Consider the following 20,000-nt stretch of genomic DNA (forward strand, 5'->3'; position numbering starts at 1 on the left):
TCAGTTATTATAGGAATGGAACACAAAGGGCAGGTCTACGCTGCTGTATTTTAACATCAGTTATTATAGGAATGGAACACAAAGGGCAGGTCTACGCTGCTGTATTTTAACATCAGTTATTATAGGAATGGAACACAAAGGGCAGGTCTACGCTGCTGTATTTGAAGTAAAATACACTGGAGTCAATGAGAGCTCAGTGACCAGCTCTATTTATATATAAAATACACTGGAGTCAATGAGAGCTCAGTGACCAGCTCTATTTATATATAAAACACACTGGAGTCAATGAGAGCTCAGTGACCAGCTCTATTTATATATAAAACACACTGGAGTCAATGAGAGCTCAGTGACCAGCTCTATTTATATATAAAATACACTGGAGTCAATGAGAGCTCAGTGACCAGCTCTATTTATATATAAAATACACTGGAGTCAATGAGAGCTCAGTGACCAGCTCTATTTATATATAAAACACACTGGAGTCAATGAGAGCTCAGTGACCAGCTCTATTTATATATAAAACACACTGGAGTCAATGAGAGCTCAGTGACCAGCTCTATTTATATATAAAACACACTGGAGTCAATGAGAGCTCAGTGACCAGCTCTATTTATATATAAAACACACTGGAGTCAATGAGAGCTCAGTGACCAGCTCTATTTATATATAAAACACACTGGAGTCAATGAGAGCTCAGTGACCAGCTCTATTTATATATAAAATACACTGGAGTCAATGAGAGCTCAGTGACCAGCTCTATTTATATATAAAACACACTGGAGTCAATGAGAGCTCAGTGACCAGCTCTATTTATATATAAAACACACTGGAGTCAATGAGAGCTCAGTGACCAGCTCTATTTATATATAAAACACACTGGAGTCAATGAGAGCTCAGTGACCAGCTCTATTTATATATAATATACACTGGAGTCAATGAGAGCTCAGTGACCAGCTCTATTTATATATAAAATACACTGGAGTCAATGAGAGCTCAGTGACCAGCTCTATTTATATATAAAACACACTGGAGTCAATGAGAGCTCAGTGACCAGCTCTATTTATATATAAAACACACTGGAGTCAATGAGAGCTCAGTGACCAGCTCTATTTATATATAAAACACACTGGAGTCAATGAGAGCTCAGTGACCAGCTCTATTTATATATAAAACACACTGGAGTCAATGAGAGCTCAGTGACCAGCTCATGAAAAAACAACATTTCTGAGTGACTGAGAGTGACTTTTGTAAAGTAATCGCTTCTGGCGAATAACAGCAGACCTGTAACACATTATTGTCTGCCGTGTTGCTTTTCGATGTGTACACTGTGTCATTTTATAGAGGTATCTAAAGAGCAACCGAACGTGCCAAGTATCGCGAGACTGTCCACCGTTTCCTGTCTGGCAGGCAAATCTTGCGATACCCCCGGAACAGAAACGATACCTCAGATACAATGACGTAGCGTGCACTCTGTGCACACCGAAGAGCAACCTGTGATGTGTCTCCTTTCATGTGCCTGAACCGGTTCTATGACACGGGTCTCTCAACGGTTCATAAGTAGTGTTTGTTACGAGCTGGTCCAGCCTGCTCCGTTCACTGCTTTGCATTTTGTATTCATGTAACTTCCGGTGCGAGATTTGGCTCCCAGGAGAGGTGTCATGGTGCAGCCCGGTCGGTTCCGTGACCATGACACTTCCTTCTCAAAGCTTCCTTGGTTGTGTTGTCACTATGTAGTCATGGCATGTAGGAAGTATGTCACTATGTAGTCACATGGTATGTAGGAAGTAGGAAGTGTTGTCACTATGTAGTCACATGGTATGTAGGAAGTAGGAATTGTTGTCACTATGTAGTCACATGGTATGCAAGGAAGCTCTGAGAAGGAAGTGGTCATGTGACTGGGCTGTGCCATGACACTTTCATATACACTTTCATGGGAGCCAAACTCACACCGGAAGTGCAGTGAATACATGGCAGTGAATGGAGCCGGCTGGACCAGCTCATAACAAACATTATTTATGAATGACTGAGACCTTTTGTAAAGTAATTATTTCTGGAAAATAACAGAAGACATATCACAGGTTGTTTTCTAATCACTTGCTTTTCGATGTGCACAGAGTGCACAGTATATCATTTTATCTGAGGATCTAAACAGCAGCAGGTATCGTTTCTGGCTACGAAGTATCGCGATATTTGGCTGCCAGACAGGAAACGGTGGGAAGTTTCGCGATACTTGGTGCGTTCAGAAATGTACTTTGTACTTTATGGTATCTCTATTTTTATAGAGATACCTCTATAAACATTACACAGTGTACACATCGAATAACAACACAGACAATAATGTGTTACATGTCTTCTGTTATTTTCCAGAAGTGATTACTTTACAAAAGGTCTCAATTGTTCATAAATAATGTTTGTTCATCAGCTGGTCACTGAGCTCTCATTGACTCCAGTGCATTCTGCCAAACTTCCGGGTAGTTTGGCTCCCATGAAAGTGTCCATGAAAGTGTCATGGCGCAGCCCAGTCACGTGACCACTTCACTTCCTTCTCAGAGCTATCTTGATGGTATGTGGGAAGTAGGAAGTGTTGTCACTGTGTGGTCACATGGTATGTAGGAAGTAGGAAGTGTTGTCACTGTGTGGTCACATGGTATGTAGGAAGTAGGAAGTGTTGTCACTATGTAGTCACATGGTGTGTAGGAAGTAGGAAGTGTAACCTCGTTCTAAAGTGACTCATCTTAACACTCGTCATTTCATCGTCTCTGGAGTGTACTGGCAGTTACACAATACTACTGATGATGCACGCACGCACGCACGCACGCACACACGCACGCAATAGTGTAGGAGTCACAGAATGCTAGCAGTGACGCTGACGACTAGAATGTGTTATGTATTCAGGTTGAATACACACACACACACACACACACACACACACACACACACACACACACACACACACACACACACACACAGACACACACACACACACACACGCAGACACAGACACAGACACAGACACACACACACACACACACGCAGACACAGACACAGACACAGACACACACACACACACACACACACACACACACACACACACACACACACACGGAGTTCCTGGGCTCCGACACAGACAGACATTTAACATTTAACTAAAGGCAATACTTACAATTGTTTACAAACACTAACTCAAAATAAAACATAGTAAAATAAAAATATAAAATAAGAAAATAAGAAATAAAAAACATAGGAGAAATAAGAAACAAAGAAAAACATAGCAAAAAATCACTTTCAACACATTATACATTTGAATTATTATTTTCCCAGGGTTACTGCAGTATGGTTTACATAAGGTGTTCTTTTAACTTTATTTTAAAGATGAATTTTGTATTTGTATTGGTTATACACTTTGGTAGTGCATTCCAACCTATTACTGCTCTATAGATAATAGAAGATTAAGAATATTTGTGCTTGGTTTAGGTGCCACCAAAACACCCGAACTGGCTTGTCTAGTCATATGGTTATGTTCGTCTCTTACATGTGCTACCTGTTCAAAGAAATACTGTGGTTTTTTTGTCCATTAATACATTTCTGAAAAACGTAAGAATACGTGAATGTAATCTATTCTCAACAGTAAGCCATGATAGATTTAAAACGTAAGAATACGTGAATGTAATCTATTCTCAACAGTAAGCCATGATAGATTTCTGTGCATTTCTGCAATGTGTGTCCTGTTGGAGCACTGGAGAGCTAATCTGGCAGCTTTGTTTTGAGCTATTTGTAATTTATGTATGTCTGTCTTTGTAGCCGATGTACAGTAACCAAATGTACAGTATATTCAGTCGAGCGAGCTACTGTTTCTACTAAACCACACCGTAGGGTCCATTTGGTTCCATGTGTTACACTCTCAGAGTCACAGACCTGTAAGGGTCCATTTGGTTCCATGTGTTACACTCTCAGAGTCACAGACCTGTAAGGGTCCATTTGGTTCCATGTGTTACACTCTCAGAGTCACAGACCTGTAAGGGTCCATTTGGTTCCTTGTGTTACACTCTCAGAGTCACAGACCCGTAAGGGTCCATTTGGTTCCATGTGGTTCCATTTGTTACACTCTCAGAGTCACAGACCCGTAAGGGTCCATTTGGTTCCATGTGTTACACTCACATAGTCACAGACCCGTAAGGGTCCATTTGGTTCCATGTGTTACACTCTCAGAGTCACAGACCTGTAAGGGTCCATTTGGTTCCATGTGTTACACTCACATAGTCACAGACCCGTAAGGGTCCATTTGGTTCCATGTGTTACACTCACATAGTCACAGACCCGTAAGGGTCCATTTGGTTTACGATGACCAAAACACAGCATGAGTTTCCGGTTTTACCGTCTAATTAATCTTAACGTGGCCGACGTGCGTTCGCAAAATTTAATTTTGTTAATCAGAGACTGCTATTACAGTCTATCGCCACAAGATGGCCCCTTTCGCTATGGCAATGTATGGTCAGTCATGTTGGCCTGTCTTGTCCCTCTCTGCCTGCCGTAGTGGAGTGAGCTCCCACGCTCAGGCAAACGGCGTTGCCTACCGTAGTGCCTAGTGGAGGCGCAGCTGTACAACTCACATCAGATTATTATCAACATGATCCACTGAGTTTAGTTCATGTCTGACAGACAGTGGACCAGTTGAGTTTAGTTCATGTCTGACAGACAGTGGACCAGTTGAGTTTAGTTCATGTCTGACAGACAGTGGACCAGTTGAGTTTAGTTCATGTCTGACAGACAGTGGACCAGTTGAGTTTAGTTCATGTTTGACAGACAGTGGACCAGTTGAGTTTAGTTTATGTCTGACAGACAGTGGACCAGTTGAGTTTAGTTCATGTTTGACAGACAGTGGACCAGTTGAGTTTAGTTCATGTCTGACAGACAGTGGACCAGTTGAGTTTAGTTCATGTCTGACAGACAGTGGACCAGTTGAGTTTAGTTCATGTCTGACAGACAGTGGACAAGTTGAGTTTAGTTCATGTCTGACAGACAGTGGACAAGTTGAGTTTAGTTCATGTCTGACAGACAGTGGACCAGTTGAGTTTAGTTCATGTCTGACAGACAGTGGACCAGTTGAGTTTAGTTCATGTTTGACAGACAGTGAACCAGTTGAGTTTAGTTCATGTCTGACAGACAGTGGACAAGTTGAGTTTAGTTCATGTCTGACAGACAGTGGACCAGTTGAGTTTAGTTCATGTCTGACAGACAGTGGACCAGTTGAGTTTAGTTCATGTTTGACAGACAGTGAACCAGTTGAGTTTAGTTCATGTCTGACAGACAGTGAACCAGTTGAGTTTAGTTCATGTTTGACAGACAGTGGACCAGTTGAGTTTAGTTCATGTCTGACAGACAGTGGACCAGTTGAGTTTAGTTCATGTCTGACAGACAGTGGACCAGTTGAGTTTAGTTCATGTCTGACAGACAGTGGACCAGTTGAGTTTAGTTCATGTCTGACAGACAGTGGACCAGTTGAGTTTAGTTCATGTCTGACAGACAGTGGACCAGTTGAGTTTAGTTCATGTCTGACAGACAGTGGACCAGTTGAGTTTAGTTCATGTCTGACAGACAGTGGACCAGTTGAGTTTAGTTAATGTCTGACAGACAGTGGACCAGTTGAGTTTAGTTCATGTCTGACAGACAGTGGACCAGTTGAGTTTAGTTCATGTCTGACAGACAGTGGACCAGTTGAGTTTAGTTCATGTTTGACAGACAGTGAACCAGTTGAGTTTAGTTCATGTCTGACAGACAGTGGACCAGTTGAGTTTAGTTCATGTCTGACAGACAGTGGACCAGTTGAGTTTAGTTCATCTCTGACAGATAGTGGACCAGTTGAGTTTAGTTCATGTCTGACAGACAGTGGACCAGTTGAGTTTAGTTCATGTCTGACAGACAGTGGACCAGTTGAGTTTAGTTCATGTCTGACAGACAGTGGACCAGTTGAGTTTAGTTCATGTCTGACAGACAGTGGACCAGTTGAGTTTAGTTCATGTCTGACAGACAGTGGACCAGTTGAGTTTAGTTCATGTCTGACAGACAGTGGACCAGTTGAGTTTAGTTCATGTTTGACAGACAGTGAACCAGTTGAGTTTAGTTCATGTCTGACAGACAGTGGACCAGTTGAGTTAGTTCATGTTTGACAGACAGTGGACCAGTTGAGTTTAGTTCATGTCTGACAGACAGTGGACCAGTTGAGTTTAGTTCATGTCTGACAGACAGTGGACCATTTGAGTTTAGTTCATGTCTGACAGACAGTGAACCAGTTGAGTTTAGTTCATGTCTGACAGACAGTGGACCAGTTGAGTTTAGTTCATGTCTGACAGACAGTGGACCAGTTGAGTTTAGTTCATGTCTGACAGACAGTGGACCAGTTGAGTTTAGTTCATGTCTGACAGACAGTGAACCAGTTGAGTTTAGTTCATGTCTGACAGACAGTGGACCAGTTGAGTTTAGTTCATGTCTGACAGACAGTGGACCAGTTGAGTTTAGTTCATGTCTGACAGACAGTGGACCAGTTGAGTTTAGTTCATGTCTGACAGACAGTGGACCAGTTGAGTTTAGTTCATGTCTGACAGACAGTGGACCAGTTGAGTTTAGTTCATGTCTGACAGACAGTGGACCATTTGAGTTTAGTTCATGTCTGACAGACAGTGGACCAGTTGAGTTTAGTTCATGTCTGACAGACAGTGGACCAGTTGAGTTTAGTTCATGTCTGACAGACAGTGGACCAGTTGAGTTTAGTTCATGTCTGACAGACAGTGGACCAGTTGAGTTTAGTTCATGTCTGACAGACAGTGGACCAGTTGAGTTTAGTTCATGTTTGACAGACAGTGGACCAGTTGAGTTTAGTTCATGTCTGACAGACAGTGGACCAGTTGAGTTTAGTTCATGTTTGACAGACAGTGAACCAGTTGAGTTTAGTTCATGTCTGACAGACAGTGGACCAGTTGAGTTTAGTTCATGTCTGACAGACAGTGGACCAGTTGAGTTTAGTTCATGTCTGACAGACAGTGGACCAGTTGAGTTTAGTTCATGTCTGACAGACAGTGGACCAGTTGAGTTTAGTTCATGTCTGACAGACAGTGGACCAGTTGAGTTTAGTTCATGTCTGACAGACAGTGGACCAGTTGAGTTTAGTTCATGTCTGACAGACAGTGGACCAGTTGAGTTTAGTTCATGTCTGACAGACAGTGGACCATTTGAGTTTAGTTCATGTCTGACAGACAGTGGACCAGTTGAGTTTAGTTCATGTCTGACAGACAGTGGACCAGTTGAGTTTAGTTCATGTCTGACAGACAGTGGACCAGTTGAGTTTAGTTCATGTCTGACAGACAGTTGACCAGTTGAGTTTAGTTCATGTCTGACAGACAGTGGACCAGTTGAGTTTAGTTCATGTTTGACAGACAGTGGACCAGTTGAGTTTAGTTCATGTCTGACAGACAGTGGACCAGTTGAGTTTAGTTCATGTTTGACAGACAGTGAACCAGTTGAGTTTAGTTCATGTCTGACAGACAGTGGACCAGTTGAGTTTAGTTCATGTCTGACAGACAGTGGACCAGTTGAGTTTAGTTCATGTCTGACAGACAGTGGACCAGTTGAGTTTAGTTCATGTCTGACAGACAGTGGACCAGTTGAGTTTAGTTCATGTCTGACAGACAGTGGACCAGTTGAGTTTAGTTCATGTCTGACAGACAGTGGACCAGTTGAGTTTAGTTCATGTCTGACAGACAGTGGCCCATTTGAGTTTAGTTCATGTTTGACAGACAGTGGACCAGTTGAGTTTAGTTCATGTCTGACAGACAGTGGACCAGTTGAGTTTAGTTCATGTCTGACAGACAGTGGACCAGTTGAGTTTAGTTCATGTCTGACAGACAGTGGACCAGTTGAGTTTAGTTCATGTCTGACAGACAGTGGACCAGTTGAGTTTAGTTCATGTCTGACAGACAGTGGACCAGTTGAGTTTAGTTCATGTCTGACAGACAGTGGACCAGTTGCTGATAGGAATATTTTGCAGAATGTCAGTACATTTCAAGCACAAACTCAATACAAAGACTGTTAACTGTGAGTGGACGACACAATTAAGCATTACAAGAGGGTCCACCTTGTTCAATTCATCAAAACATGTTTAACTTCTATAATAGCCAAAGAACAGAACAGGAATTCATCATAAAGGAGGTAAAAAGGGAAAAGAAACATATACAGTGAGCGTAATTCAGATTTGACGGGGGGGAGTTTTAACCCTGTGAGAACCACTGGTATAGAAACATGAGGTTTAACCCTGTGAGAACCACTGACATAGAAACATTAGAGTTTAACCCTGTGAGAACCACTGACATAGAAACATTAGAGTTTAACCCTGTGAGAACCACTGACATAGAAACATTAGAGTTTAACCCTGTGAGAACCACTGACATAGAAACATGAGGTTTAACCCTGTGAGAACCACTGACATAGAAACATGAGGTTTAACCCTGTGAGAACCACTGACATAGAAACATGAGGTTTAACCCTGTGAGAACCACTGATAGAAACATGAGGTTTAACCCTGTGAGAACCACTGATATAGAAACATGAGGTTTAACCCTGTGAGAACCACTGACATAGAAACATTAGAGTTTAACCCTGTGAGAACCACTGATAGAAACATGAGGTTTAACCCTGTGAGAACCACTGATATAGAAACATGAGGTTTAACCCTGTGAGAACCACTGACATAGAAACATTAGAGTTTAACCCTGTGAGAACCACTGATAGAAACATGAGGTTTAACCCTGTGAGAACCACTGACATAGAAACATGAGGTTTAACCCTGTGAGAACCACTGACATAGAAACATTAGAGTTTAACCCTGTGAGAACCACTGACATAGAAACATGAGGTTTAACCCTGTGAGAACCACTGATATAGAAACATGAGGTTTAACCCTGTGAGAACCACTGACATAGAAACATGAGGTTTAACCCTGTGAGAACCACTGACATAGAAACATTAGAGTTTAACCCTGTGAGAACCACTGACATAGAAACATGAGGTTTAACCCTGTGAGAACCACTGACATAGAAACATGAGGTTTAACCCTGTGAGAACCACTGACATAGAAACATGAGGTTTAACCCTGTGAGAACCACTGACATAGAAACATGAGGTTTAACCCTGTGAGAACCACTGACATAGAAACATGAGATTTTAAGAAAACAGTCAGGAATTAGAAGACATTTTGTAGAATAGTCCTCAGGTCTAAATGGTTTAATTCTATTGGTCGGTATAGTTTGAGTTCACATCCAGAATGTAATTCTATTGGTCGTAGTTTGATTGGTCCACAGCTCACCACAAACACCCAAACTGATTGGTCCACAGCTCACCACACACCCACACTGATTGGTCCACAGCTCACCACATGACCACACTGATTGGTCCACAGCTCACCACACACCCACACTGATTGGTCCACAGCTCACCACACGCTGTGGACTATTTTTATAACTGCCTGTCCAATCACATCAGCATGACATGTTTAAATGCAGTGTGTGTGTGTGTGTGTGTGTGTGTGTGTGTGTGTGTGCGCGCGCGCGCACGCATGCTTCACCAAGGTCTAAATAAGTCATCATTACACCAGTTTGCCAGGTCAGCTTAGCTTGTCTGCTGCTGGAATGCATGACATGTTTATGCATTATGTGTGTGTGTGTGTGTGTGTGTGTGTGTGTGTGTGTGTGTGTGTGTGTGTGTGTGTGTGTGTGTGTGTGTGTGTGTGTGTGTGTGTGTGTGTGTGTGTGTGCGTGCGTGCGTGTGCCTATAGCTTGTCTGCTGTTGGAATGTTTGGACGACCATCACACTGACAGAACTACAGACTTACAGACATAACTACAGTGTTACATTCAGCACCATGGATAGCTCCTACACTGTTACACACGTCAGCACCATGGATAGCTCCTACACAGTGTTACACACTTCATCACCATGGATAGCTCCTACAGTGTTACACACTTCAGCACCATGGGTAGCTCCCACAGTGTTACACACTTCAGCACCATGGATAGCTCCTACACTGTTACACACTTCAGCACCATGGATAGCTCCTACACAGTGTTACACACTTCAGCACCATGGATAGCTCCTACAGTGTTACACACTTCAGCACCATGGATAGCTCCTACACAGTGTTACACACTTCAGCACCATGGATAGCTCCCACAGTGTTACACACTTCAGCACCATGGGTAGCTCCCACAGTGTTACACACTTCAGCACCATGGATAGATCCTACACTGTTACACACTTCAGCACCATGGATAGCTCCTACAGTGTTACACACTTCAGCACCATGGATAGCTCCTACACAGTGTTACACACTTCAGCACCATGGATAGCTCCTACACAGTGTTACACACTTCAGCACCATGGATAGCTCCTACACAGTGTTAACTCAGCACCATGGATAGCTCCTACACAGTGTTAACTCAGCACCTTGGATAGCTCCCACACAGTGTTAACTCAGCACCATGGATAGCTCCTACACAGTGTTAACTCAGCACCATGGATAGCTCCTACACAGTGTTACACACTTCAGCACCATGGATAGCTCCTACACAGTGTTGCTTCAGCACCATGGATAGCTCCTACACAGTGTTGCTTCAGCACCATGGATAGCTCCTACACTGTGTTAAACACTTCAGCACCATGGATAGCTCCTACACTGTTACACACTTCAGCACCATGGATAGCTCCTACACAGTGTTATACACTACAGCACCTTGGATAGCTCCTACACACTGTTACACACTTCAGTACCTTGGATAGCTCCTACACAGTGTTACACACACACATGTTCAGGACAAGCATATAAAGCGGGGGGGGGGGGGGGGACACATGTTGACGATGGAGAGGAGCCACTGTATTTCCACACTCACTCCTTAGGGCCACATATCACTGTCGTGGCAAAGATAGCAGATCTACAAGCTCAAAACGCGTCGCAGCGTATAGATATGCTATGTTTTGCTATGATTATTCAAATTTAAATCTCGATTTATTTTTATTTTTAATTGGAAACCTGAAAATTTACATTTTTATGTCATTTCAAATGCCTTTAATTATGCTTGTGTTGAAGCTTTGAAGCTACTAATTTAGACTGAAGTAATTCAAGCGGGTCATGTTTTGCATGTCGTAGAACAGCTGAAACCAACATTATGTCAGTATTAACCCATTCTGACCTGAGATCAGATTCATACGAGGTTTCCACTGGACACACACTGGTCTGATCAACCCATTCTGACCTGAGATCAGATTCTATGAGCTTGTAGATCTGCTATTTTTCAATAGCTAAAGCATAACATGATGCTAACACCAAAAATGGTTTCCCGTTCAGAATGGGTTAAGTGAAGGTGGGGGGCTGGGGGCCGCATGTGGCCCCCCCCGGGCCGCCAGTTTCCCACCCTTTGACATAAAGGGACAACATTGTTGTTGTTGTTGTTGCAAATCCTGGTCACTAAACTGCCTCCCCCTGGCCAGCCGGGGTGCCTGATGGAGGGGAAAGGAACTGGTTGGAATAACGTGTTCCTTCCACGCGCTACGTCCAACCAGGGAAACTCCAGGTGTAAAGGAGCAACTTGGACACTCAGGCATGAAGGAAGCATGAGTTCAAGTCCGTTGCTCTCCCCAGGTTGGCGGAGGGTGTGTAGAGCCCAGGATCACAGTAGATGATTGACACAGGGGTGAAAAATGGGTTACAAAATCGTGGGATGAAAAATATAACCAAAAAAAAAAACCTTGTTGTTGCATTACATTAACAATGTTAAGTCAATATAGTGTCCTTGTTGTATTCTGTGGTTCTCTGTCGTGATATAGTTGTATAGTTGTCACTTTGCAATGTGTTTTTTAGCCTCTTGCTAAATCACCCTGTTTTCCATTTGTTTATATATTATAGCGCATAAAAATGGCAGTTGCTACAAAACTGGGTGAACCTGAGTTTTGGACTGGGTGAACCCGACTAACCCCCCCCCCCCCCCAACACACACACACACACACACACACACGCACACGCACGCACGCACACACACACACACACACACACACACACACACACACACACACACACACACACAAACACAGAGATCCACAGATTGGATGGAAGGGTTCTGGCAAGGTGTCTTCACTACATTAGCTGTTGTTGCCAAGTCCTCTGACTACCCTCTGGCACCACGCTGTGTGTGTGTGTGTGTGTGTGTGTGTGTGTGTGTGTGTGTGTGTGTGTGTGTGTGTGCGTGTGCGTGTGCGTGTCGCATTGAGCCACGGACCACCTGATGAATATGTTGGTGTCGTTGCATAATATTTGTCCACAGTTTAATTTAGTTTTAGTCACATTTTAGTCACCCGGGATGTTTTAGTGTTAGTCTATAGTTTTAGTCGACTGAATATCCTAAGATTTTAGTCGACTAAATCTACATTTGATTTTAGGCCTCTTTCAGACTCCAGATAAAACGTCCCGTTGCGTTCTCATTTTTATTGACCCTTTACACGAGAACGCACACTTTATGAAAACGCTATAATGTCGCTAGGTGGCGCTAACGGGCTCCCAAATAGACCATTCACCCACGTACAAGAAGAAGAACCAGGTAGCCCCCCCTTCACGCAACCCTATCAGGGTTTTGAATGATGCTTCCAGAACACAACGTGGTTGTGGCCGTCGCTCGCTGCCTGCTTTCTATAACGCATCGATTTGATTGGTCCGAGGTGCGTTGGGGGTCGGGAGAGGGTTGGGGTTAGGTTTAGGTGTGCTGCCCCTGTGGGAGGTTAGGGTTAGGGTGAGGGTTTGAGGTATAGCGATGATTTGATTGGCTGAGATGGGGAGTGAGTCTGTAGTTCTGACTGCAATGGGAAGTTCATTCCATAGTTTTGACTCGTCTGGGACGTGTGGAGCGTGTGGAGCATTGTGTACACACACACACACACACACACACACACACACACACACACACAGAGAGAGAGGCAGGCCCTTTGGTTTGTACATGGTGTGTTGCCATAGTTACCTTGTGCAGAGGACCTCAGCACCCCCCCAATGGTTTCCTCCCCTGGCTGACTCATTTGCATATTTACTCATTTGCATAATGACTCACAGGATTTCCACCATTTGTAGGTTTTCTGGACGAGAGACGGTCGTCTCGACCTTGGCAGCGAATCCCGTTCTGTGGAAGCAGTCGCCACAAACCCACTCTGATCTGAGACTTTACAACCAGTCGCCACAAACCCACTCTGATCTTAGACTTTTAATGTTCAACCAGTCGCCACAAACCCACTCTGATCTTAGACTTTACAACCAGTCGCCACAAACCCACTCTGATCTTAGACTTTTAATGTTCAACCAGTCGCCACAAACCCACTCTGATCTTAGACTTTTAATGTTCAACCAGTCGCCACAAACCCACTCTGATCTGAGACTTTACAACCAGTCGCCACAAACCCACTCTGATCTGAGACTTTTAATGTTCAACCAGTCGCCACAAACCCACTCTGATCTGAGACTTTTAATGTTCAACCAGTCGCCACAAACCCACTCTGATCTGAGACTTTTAATGTTCAACCAGTCGCCACAAACCCACTCTGATCTTAGACTTTTAATGATCAAGTTAAAAAAGTTGGGCTAAAAAACAGCCATAGACGTCATGACAAATGTGATGAGGTCAGCACATTGGGCTATGGCCAAAAACAGCCGGTCAGCAAGTGGATTCATGAATCTATGTATATAGGCAATATTTTAGGCCAATAAAAAATACTATATACCAAATTTCACACCCATTTTGGGTGGGAACCCCTTTTGGTGTTATGTATTATGTTATGCTTTAGCTATTGAAAAATAGCAGATCTACAAGCTCATAGCGCGCCACCGAGTGGCGCGCTACGAGCTTGTAGGTCTGCTATTTTTGAAAAAATCTAAGAACGACTGACATGGAAACATAGCTTTTTCAGAAAACTGTCATTTTTAGAATCTGATCTCAGGTCAGAATGGGTTAAAACAAAAGAAGCCTGTCGGTTGCCGGACTATTAAGTAAATGCACTAGAAATCCATGATGCTGCAGAAAGAAAAGAAACATGAAGATTTATGCAAATAACACAGACTGGAAGACAGTGTGTGTCTACAGTTACTCCGTACAGCAGAGCGTCAGAGTGAAGGTTCTAAACTAAACATGTCTTCTACATCCTGACAGTTACTCCGTACAGCAGAGCGTCAGAGTGAATGTTCTAAACATGTCTTCTACATCCTGACAGTTACTCCGTACAGCAGAGCGTCAGAGTGAATGTTCTAAACATGTCTTCTACATCCTGACAGTTTTCAGAAAAAGCTTCATGTTTTCTATGTCGGTCGTTCTTCCATTTTTCAAAAATAGAGGGTACGCGCGTGACATCATCATCATCATCAAACCCAGAAGTTATGCAGGAACGCCCACCGAGTGGCAAAATAACTACTTTCTGACCCTCGACAGCCCATAGACATCCACACAGAAAAGTCCTGTCTGATTGCACTGAACGTTAAACAATGTTAAACTCACTTTGCATGTTGCTTTGCCACTCGATGTGCCGTTCACTGTAAGCATGTACCCTCTATAGCAGATCTACAAGCTCGTAGCACGGCGAACGTTTCAGAGCGAACGTTTTTAACTCTAATCTTTGCTTCCGAGGGGTCCCTGGAACAACATATTTACAGATGGGGGGGGGGGTGTCCCTGGAACAACATATTTACAGATGGGGGGGGGGGTGTCCCTGGAACAACATATTTACAGATGGGGGTCGGCGGCCAAATACATATATTTTCTTCTAATCTACAATGTCTGATTTTGTTTTCAATAGTGTGTACGAGGCCTATGTGTGATGCTCTGGTCCGGTGCTGAGTTAACACTGTGTAGGAGCTATCCATGGTGCTGAAGCAACACACTGTGTAGGAGCTATCCATGGTGCTGAAGCAACACACTGTGTAGGAGCTATCCATGGTGCTGAAGCAACACACTGTGTAGGAGCTATCCATGGTGCTGAAGCAACACACTGTAGGAGCTATCCATGGTGCTGAAGTAACACACTGTGTAGGAGCTATCCATGGTGCTGAAGTAACACACTGTGTAGGAGCTATCCATGGTGCTGAAGCAACACACTGTGTAGGAGCTATCCATGGTGCTGAAGCAACACACTGTGTAGGAGCTATCCATGGTGCTGAAGCAACACACTGTGTAGGAGCTATCCATCGTGCTGAAGCAACACACTGTGTAGGAGCTATCCATGGTGCTGAAGCAACACACTGTGTAGGAGCTATCCATGGTGCTGAAGTGTGTAACACTGTAGGAGCTATCCATGGTGCTGAAGTAACACACTGTGTAGGAGCTATCCATGGTGCTGAAGCAACACACTGTGTAGGAGCTATCCATCGTGCTGAAGCAACACACTGTGTAGGAGCTATCCATGGTGCTGAAGCAACACACTGTGTAGGAGCTATCCATGGTGCTGAAGTGTGTAACACTGTAGGAGCTATCCATGGTGCTGAAGTGTGTAACACTGTGTAGGAGCTATCCATGGTGCTGAAGTTTGTAACACTGTGTAGGAGCTATCCATGGTGCTGAGTTAACACTGTGTAGGAGCTATCCATGGTGCTGAAGTAACACACTGTGTAGGAGCTATCCATGGTGCTGAAGCAACACACTGTGTAGGAGCTATCCATGGTGCTGAAGTGTGTAACAGTGTAGGAGCTATCCATGGTGCTAAAGTGTGTAACACTGTGTAGGAGCTATCCATGGTGCTGAAGTTTGTAACACTGTGTAGGAGCTATCCATGGTGCTGAGTTAACACTGTGTAGGAGCTATCCATGGTGCTGAAGTGTGTAACACTGTAGGAGCTATCCATGGTGCTGAAGTGTGTAACACTGTAGGAGCTATCCATGGTGCTGAAGTGTGTAACACTGTGTAGGAGCTATCCATGGTGCTGAAGTGTGTAACACTGTAGGAGCTATCCATGGTGCTAAAGTGTGTAACTGTGTAGGAGCTATCCATGATCATAGCGCGCGAACTTGTAGGTCTGCTATTTTTGAAAAATCTTTCAAATGTGCCTCAAATCTTTCCGAAAATTGTCATGATTTAGTTTTTTTTTTCGACGTCAGGCCTGAATGGGTTAAATGATTGTCACAGATAGATTCGGCACAAACAAGGGACTAAATTCTTTTCGCTCCTATGCGACCAAAATGTGGAACGCCCTACCAACAGTCATTAAGACATGTGAATCCCTTGGCTCCTTCAAAACTGCTCTCAAAGGGCACCTACGGATGGCTGCAATTCGAAACTGGCCTCTGTAAAAGCTGAATTTTTATCTGGATTGTACTATGTTTTTGTATGGACGTGGTGTTGGGTGCCTGCACATATGCACACATGGCATCAACGCATGGTGTTGTGTGCAGGCGCCCTACACTCTGTCTTTCGTTTTCTTTTATCCCCCTGTTCCCCTCACTGTATATATTTGTTTTCCCCTTTTCGCTTCCTATATGATGAATTCCTGTTCTGTTCTTTAACTACATAGTGTCTATTTGTTCGTCTCTAAATGTTTTGATGAATTGAACAATGTGGACCCTGTTGTAAACAAGTGTAAGGCTTAATTGGGTCGTCCACTCACAGTTAACAGTCTTTGTATTGAGTTTGTGCTTGAAATGTACTGTAATTCTGCAAACTGTTAATAAAGATTTCAATCAATCAATCAAAACAGATCTATAAGACCTGCTCTGTCTTCTCTCCTCAGTGATCTGCAACTTCCGGGTGTCTGTGTGTCAGGCGCTGGTCTTGGAGATCGGAGAGACCGTACAGATTCTGGAGAAGAGCGAAGGTAAGGACGCTACTATTGTGCTGCTTTTATTTTATTTTAATATGAATATTGATATGCTTATGAGCATTGCAGAGCTTGCTGCAACGCTCACAACCTGAGATCACAACCTATAACTTCAATTATCTCACAAATTATGACATTCACGGTGTCTCGTAGCGCGCCACCGAGTGGCGCGCTACGAGCTTGTAGGTCTGCTATTTTTGAAAAATCGAACGACTGACAAAGAAAACATGTATCTTCTTCAGAAAACTGTCAGGATGTAGAAGACATTTTTAGAATCTGATCTCAGGTCAGATTGGGTTAATGCATTTCTCCATGTTTATTTTCCACAGGTTGGTACCGAGGATTCTCCACCAAGAGACCTTCTGTCAAGGTAATTATTATTATTATTATTATTATTATTCTGTCAAGGTAATTATTATGTCCAACATGTGTGCGTCGTACTGTACTGTATACAGTGTTGTTTTTGTCGACTAAAACTATGACGAAGAATGTTCGTCGACTACCTTTTTTCACTGAGGGAAACTAAAAAAATAAAAAATAAATGGAAACTAAGCTACGATGACTACAACTATAAGACTAAATAAATACAAGTAAAAACTAGACTAAAATGTTAAGCTTTAAACTTTACAACAAACTCCGGTAAACTCCTGAATTGTACCACACCTGTATATTACTGTATATTAACTGTATATTACTGTATATTAACTGTATATGCTGCTAAACTTGAGGTTTACGGGCAGAATGCAGTGGCCATAATTGCCCGCTAACTCCTCTTTTCACGCAGTGTTTATTAATCCATAGGCTGTGCGTGGCGTTAGTATAACTTGTAACTGTTCCATAATTATGAATTGCACGTCATCAGACATACTGGGGCTCTTTTAAAATGTGTGTCCATGTTTTGTTTTTGTTTTTTAGCTGATATGTTTATTAACCCATTTTTGGGGGCGGGAACCCCTTTTGGTGTTAGAATTATGTTATGATTTAGCTATTGGAAAAATAGCAGATCTACAAGCCCATAGCGCGCCACCGAGTGGCGCGCTACGGGCGTGTAGGTCTGCTATTTTTGACAAATCGAAGAACGACTGACATAGAAACATCAGCTTTTTCAGAAAACTGTCATTTTCAAACAGACATTTTTAGAATCTGATCTCCGGTCAGAATGGGTCCAATAGGTTCTACAGTTTATGTAGAACCTTTTGTAACTGAGGGGAAACAGTATTTCATGTTCTCTATGTATACATTAAAAAGTACATGGGTGGGAAAATGACCCATAAAGTGATTCTGGGATTCTGATTCTGAGAATACACTTCCTCATGAATTCATTTGTCAACATGGCCTAGTTAATATGAATATGAATGAATATGAAACTAGTCCCCAAAACCGCTCCAAGTCTTAGGAATTAATTATCGGGTGGGTGCTACAGGCAGTTTAACCCATTCTGAACGGGAACCCATTTTGGTGTCAGCACCATGTTATGCTTTAGCTATTGAAAAATAGCAGATCTACAAGCTCGTAGCGCGCCACCGAGTGGCGCGCTACGAGCTTGTAGGTCTGCTATTTTTGAAAAATCGAAGAACGACTGCCACTTTTTTAGAATCTGATCTCAGGTCAGAATGGGTTATAATCAGACCAGTGTGTGTCCAGTGGAAACCTCGTATGAATCTGATCTCAGGTCAGAATGGGTTAAATGCCGACGAGGTCAGTCGTGCGCAGGTATTTCCAGTAACGTGCTCTCTGATTGGTCCACAGGGTATCTTCCCATCCAGTTATGTCCATCTAAAGAAGTCCACGGTGACCAATAGAGGGTGAGTCTCACGTTTACCTTCACTTCTAATTGGATGCCTGTAGGTGGGCGGAGCTTGTAGATCAGCTGATTGGTGGGCCAATGATCTTGTAAGCGGCTGTTTCACCCCATGTGTAGAAAACGGTTTCACCCCCATGTGTAGAAAACGGTTTCACTCCCATGTGTAGAAAACGGTTTCACTCCCATGTGTAGAAAACGGTTTCACTCCATGTGTAGAAAACGGTTTCACCCCCATGTGTAGAAAACGGTTTCACCCCCATGTGTAGAAAACGGTTTCACCCCATGTGTAGAAAACGGTTTCACTCCATGTGTAGAAAACGGTTTCACTCCCATGTGTAGAAAACGGTTTCACTCCCATGTGTAGAAAACGGTTTCACTCCCATGTGTAGAAAACGGTTTCACCCCCATGTGTAGAAAACGGTTTCACTCCCACGTGTATTTCCTGGCCCCTCCCTCCTCCGATAGATCTTATTACTGATTGGTGGATGGATCACCTGGCTCCTGGAGATCTGGTTGCTGATTGGTTGGTGAGAGAGGATCCATATACATGATAGAATTACAGCACGCATCAGTAAATGATCTCCACCAATGGGAAGCCATCGATCGGAGCCGTGCCGTTCCCATCAGCCAGAGCTATTCATAGCAGTGATTCTACACTCTGAAGATATCAGATCTACAAGCTCTATTCATAGCAGTGATTCTACACTCTGAAGTTATCAGATCTACAAGCTCTATTCATAGCAGTGATTCTACACTCTGAAGATATCAGATCTACAAGCTCTATTCATAGCAGTGATTCTACACTCTGAAGATATCAGATCTACAAGCTCTATTCATAGCAGTGATTCTACACTCTGAAGATATCAGATCTACAAGCTCTATTCATAGCAGTGATTATACACTCTGAAGTTATCAGATCTACAAGCTCTATTCATAGCAGTGATTCTACACTCTGAAGATATCAGATCTACAAGCTCTATTCATAGCAGTGATTCTACACTCTGAAGATATCAGATCTACAAGCTCTATTCATAGCAGTGATTCCACACTCTGAAGATATCAGATCTACACGCTCCAGCTTGTAGATCTGATATCTTCAGCCAGCCGTTGCGACGGCGTCATACATTTTAGTCGACCAAATCGACTGTAGATTTAGTCGACTGAAATCGCATGACATTCAAACTAAACACTGAAACATTCCAGGTGACTAAAATGTGACTAAAACCGAATGAAGTTTCATGCCTAAGACTAGAACTAAAATAATTTAAGAGTGTAAACATGGAGTTATGAGCTTTCCACCTGACGTTATGTAATGATTGAC

At 43.1% G+C, this 20,000-nt stretch overlaps 1 protein-coding gene across 1 annotated transcript in view; it reads left to right on the plus strand.

Moving 5' to 3' along the window:
• The window catches only part of LOC308316018 (dedicator of cytokinesis protein 3-like), a gene marked incomplete at both ends in the record, with an annotated part of 109,310 nt that overhangs the window by 2,144 nt on the left and 87,166 nt on the right, over positions 1–20,000 (plus strand). Inside the window, 3 exons of the mRNA XM_080764336.1 lie at positions 16,789–16,872; positions 17,205–17,245; positions 18,625–18,680. Coding sequence (XP_080620462.1) covers positions 16,789–16,872; positions 17,205–17,245; positions 18,625–18,680 — 181 coding nt within the window. The remainder of the gene's footprint in view (positions 1–16,788; positions 16,873–17,204; positions 17,246–18,624; positions 18,681–20,000) is intronic.

Source organism: Protomyctophum bolini (genome assembly GCF_963924005.1).
Source record: "Protomyctophum bolini genome assembly, chromosome: 5".
Classification (NCBI taxonomy): domain Eukaryota; kingdom Metazoa; phylum Chordata; class Actinopteri; order Myctophiformes; family Myctophidae; genus Protomyctophum; species Protomyctophum bolini.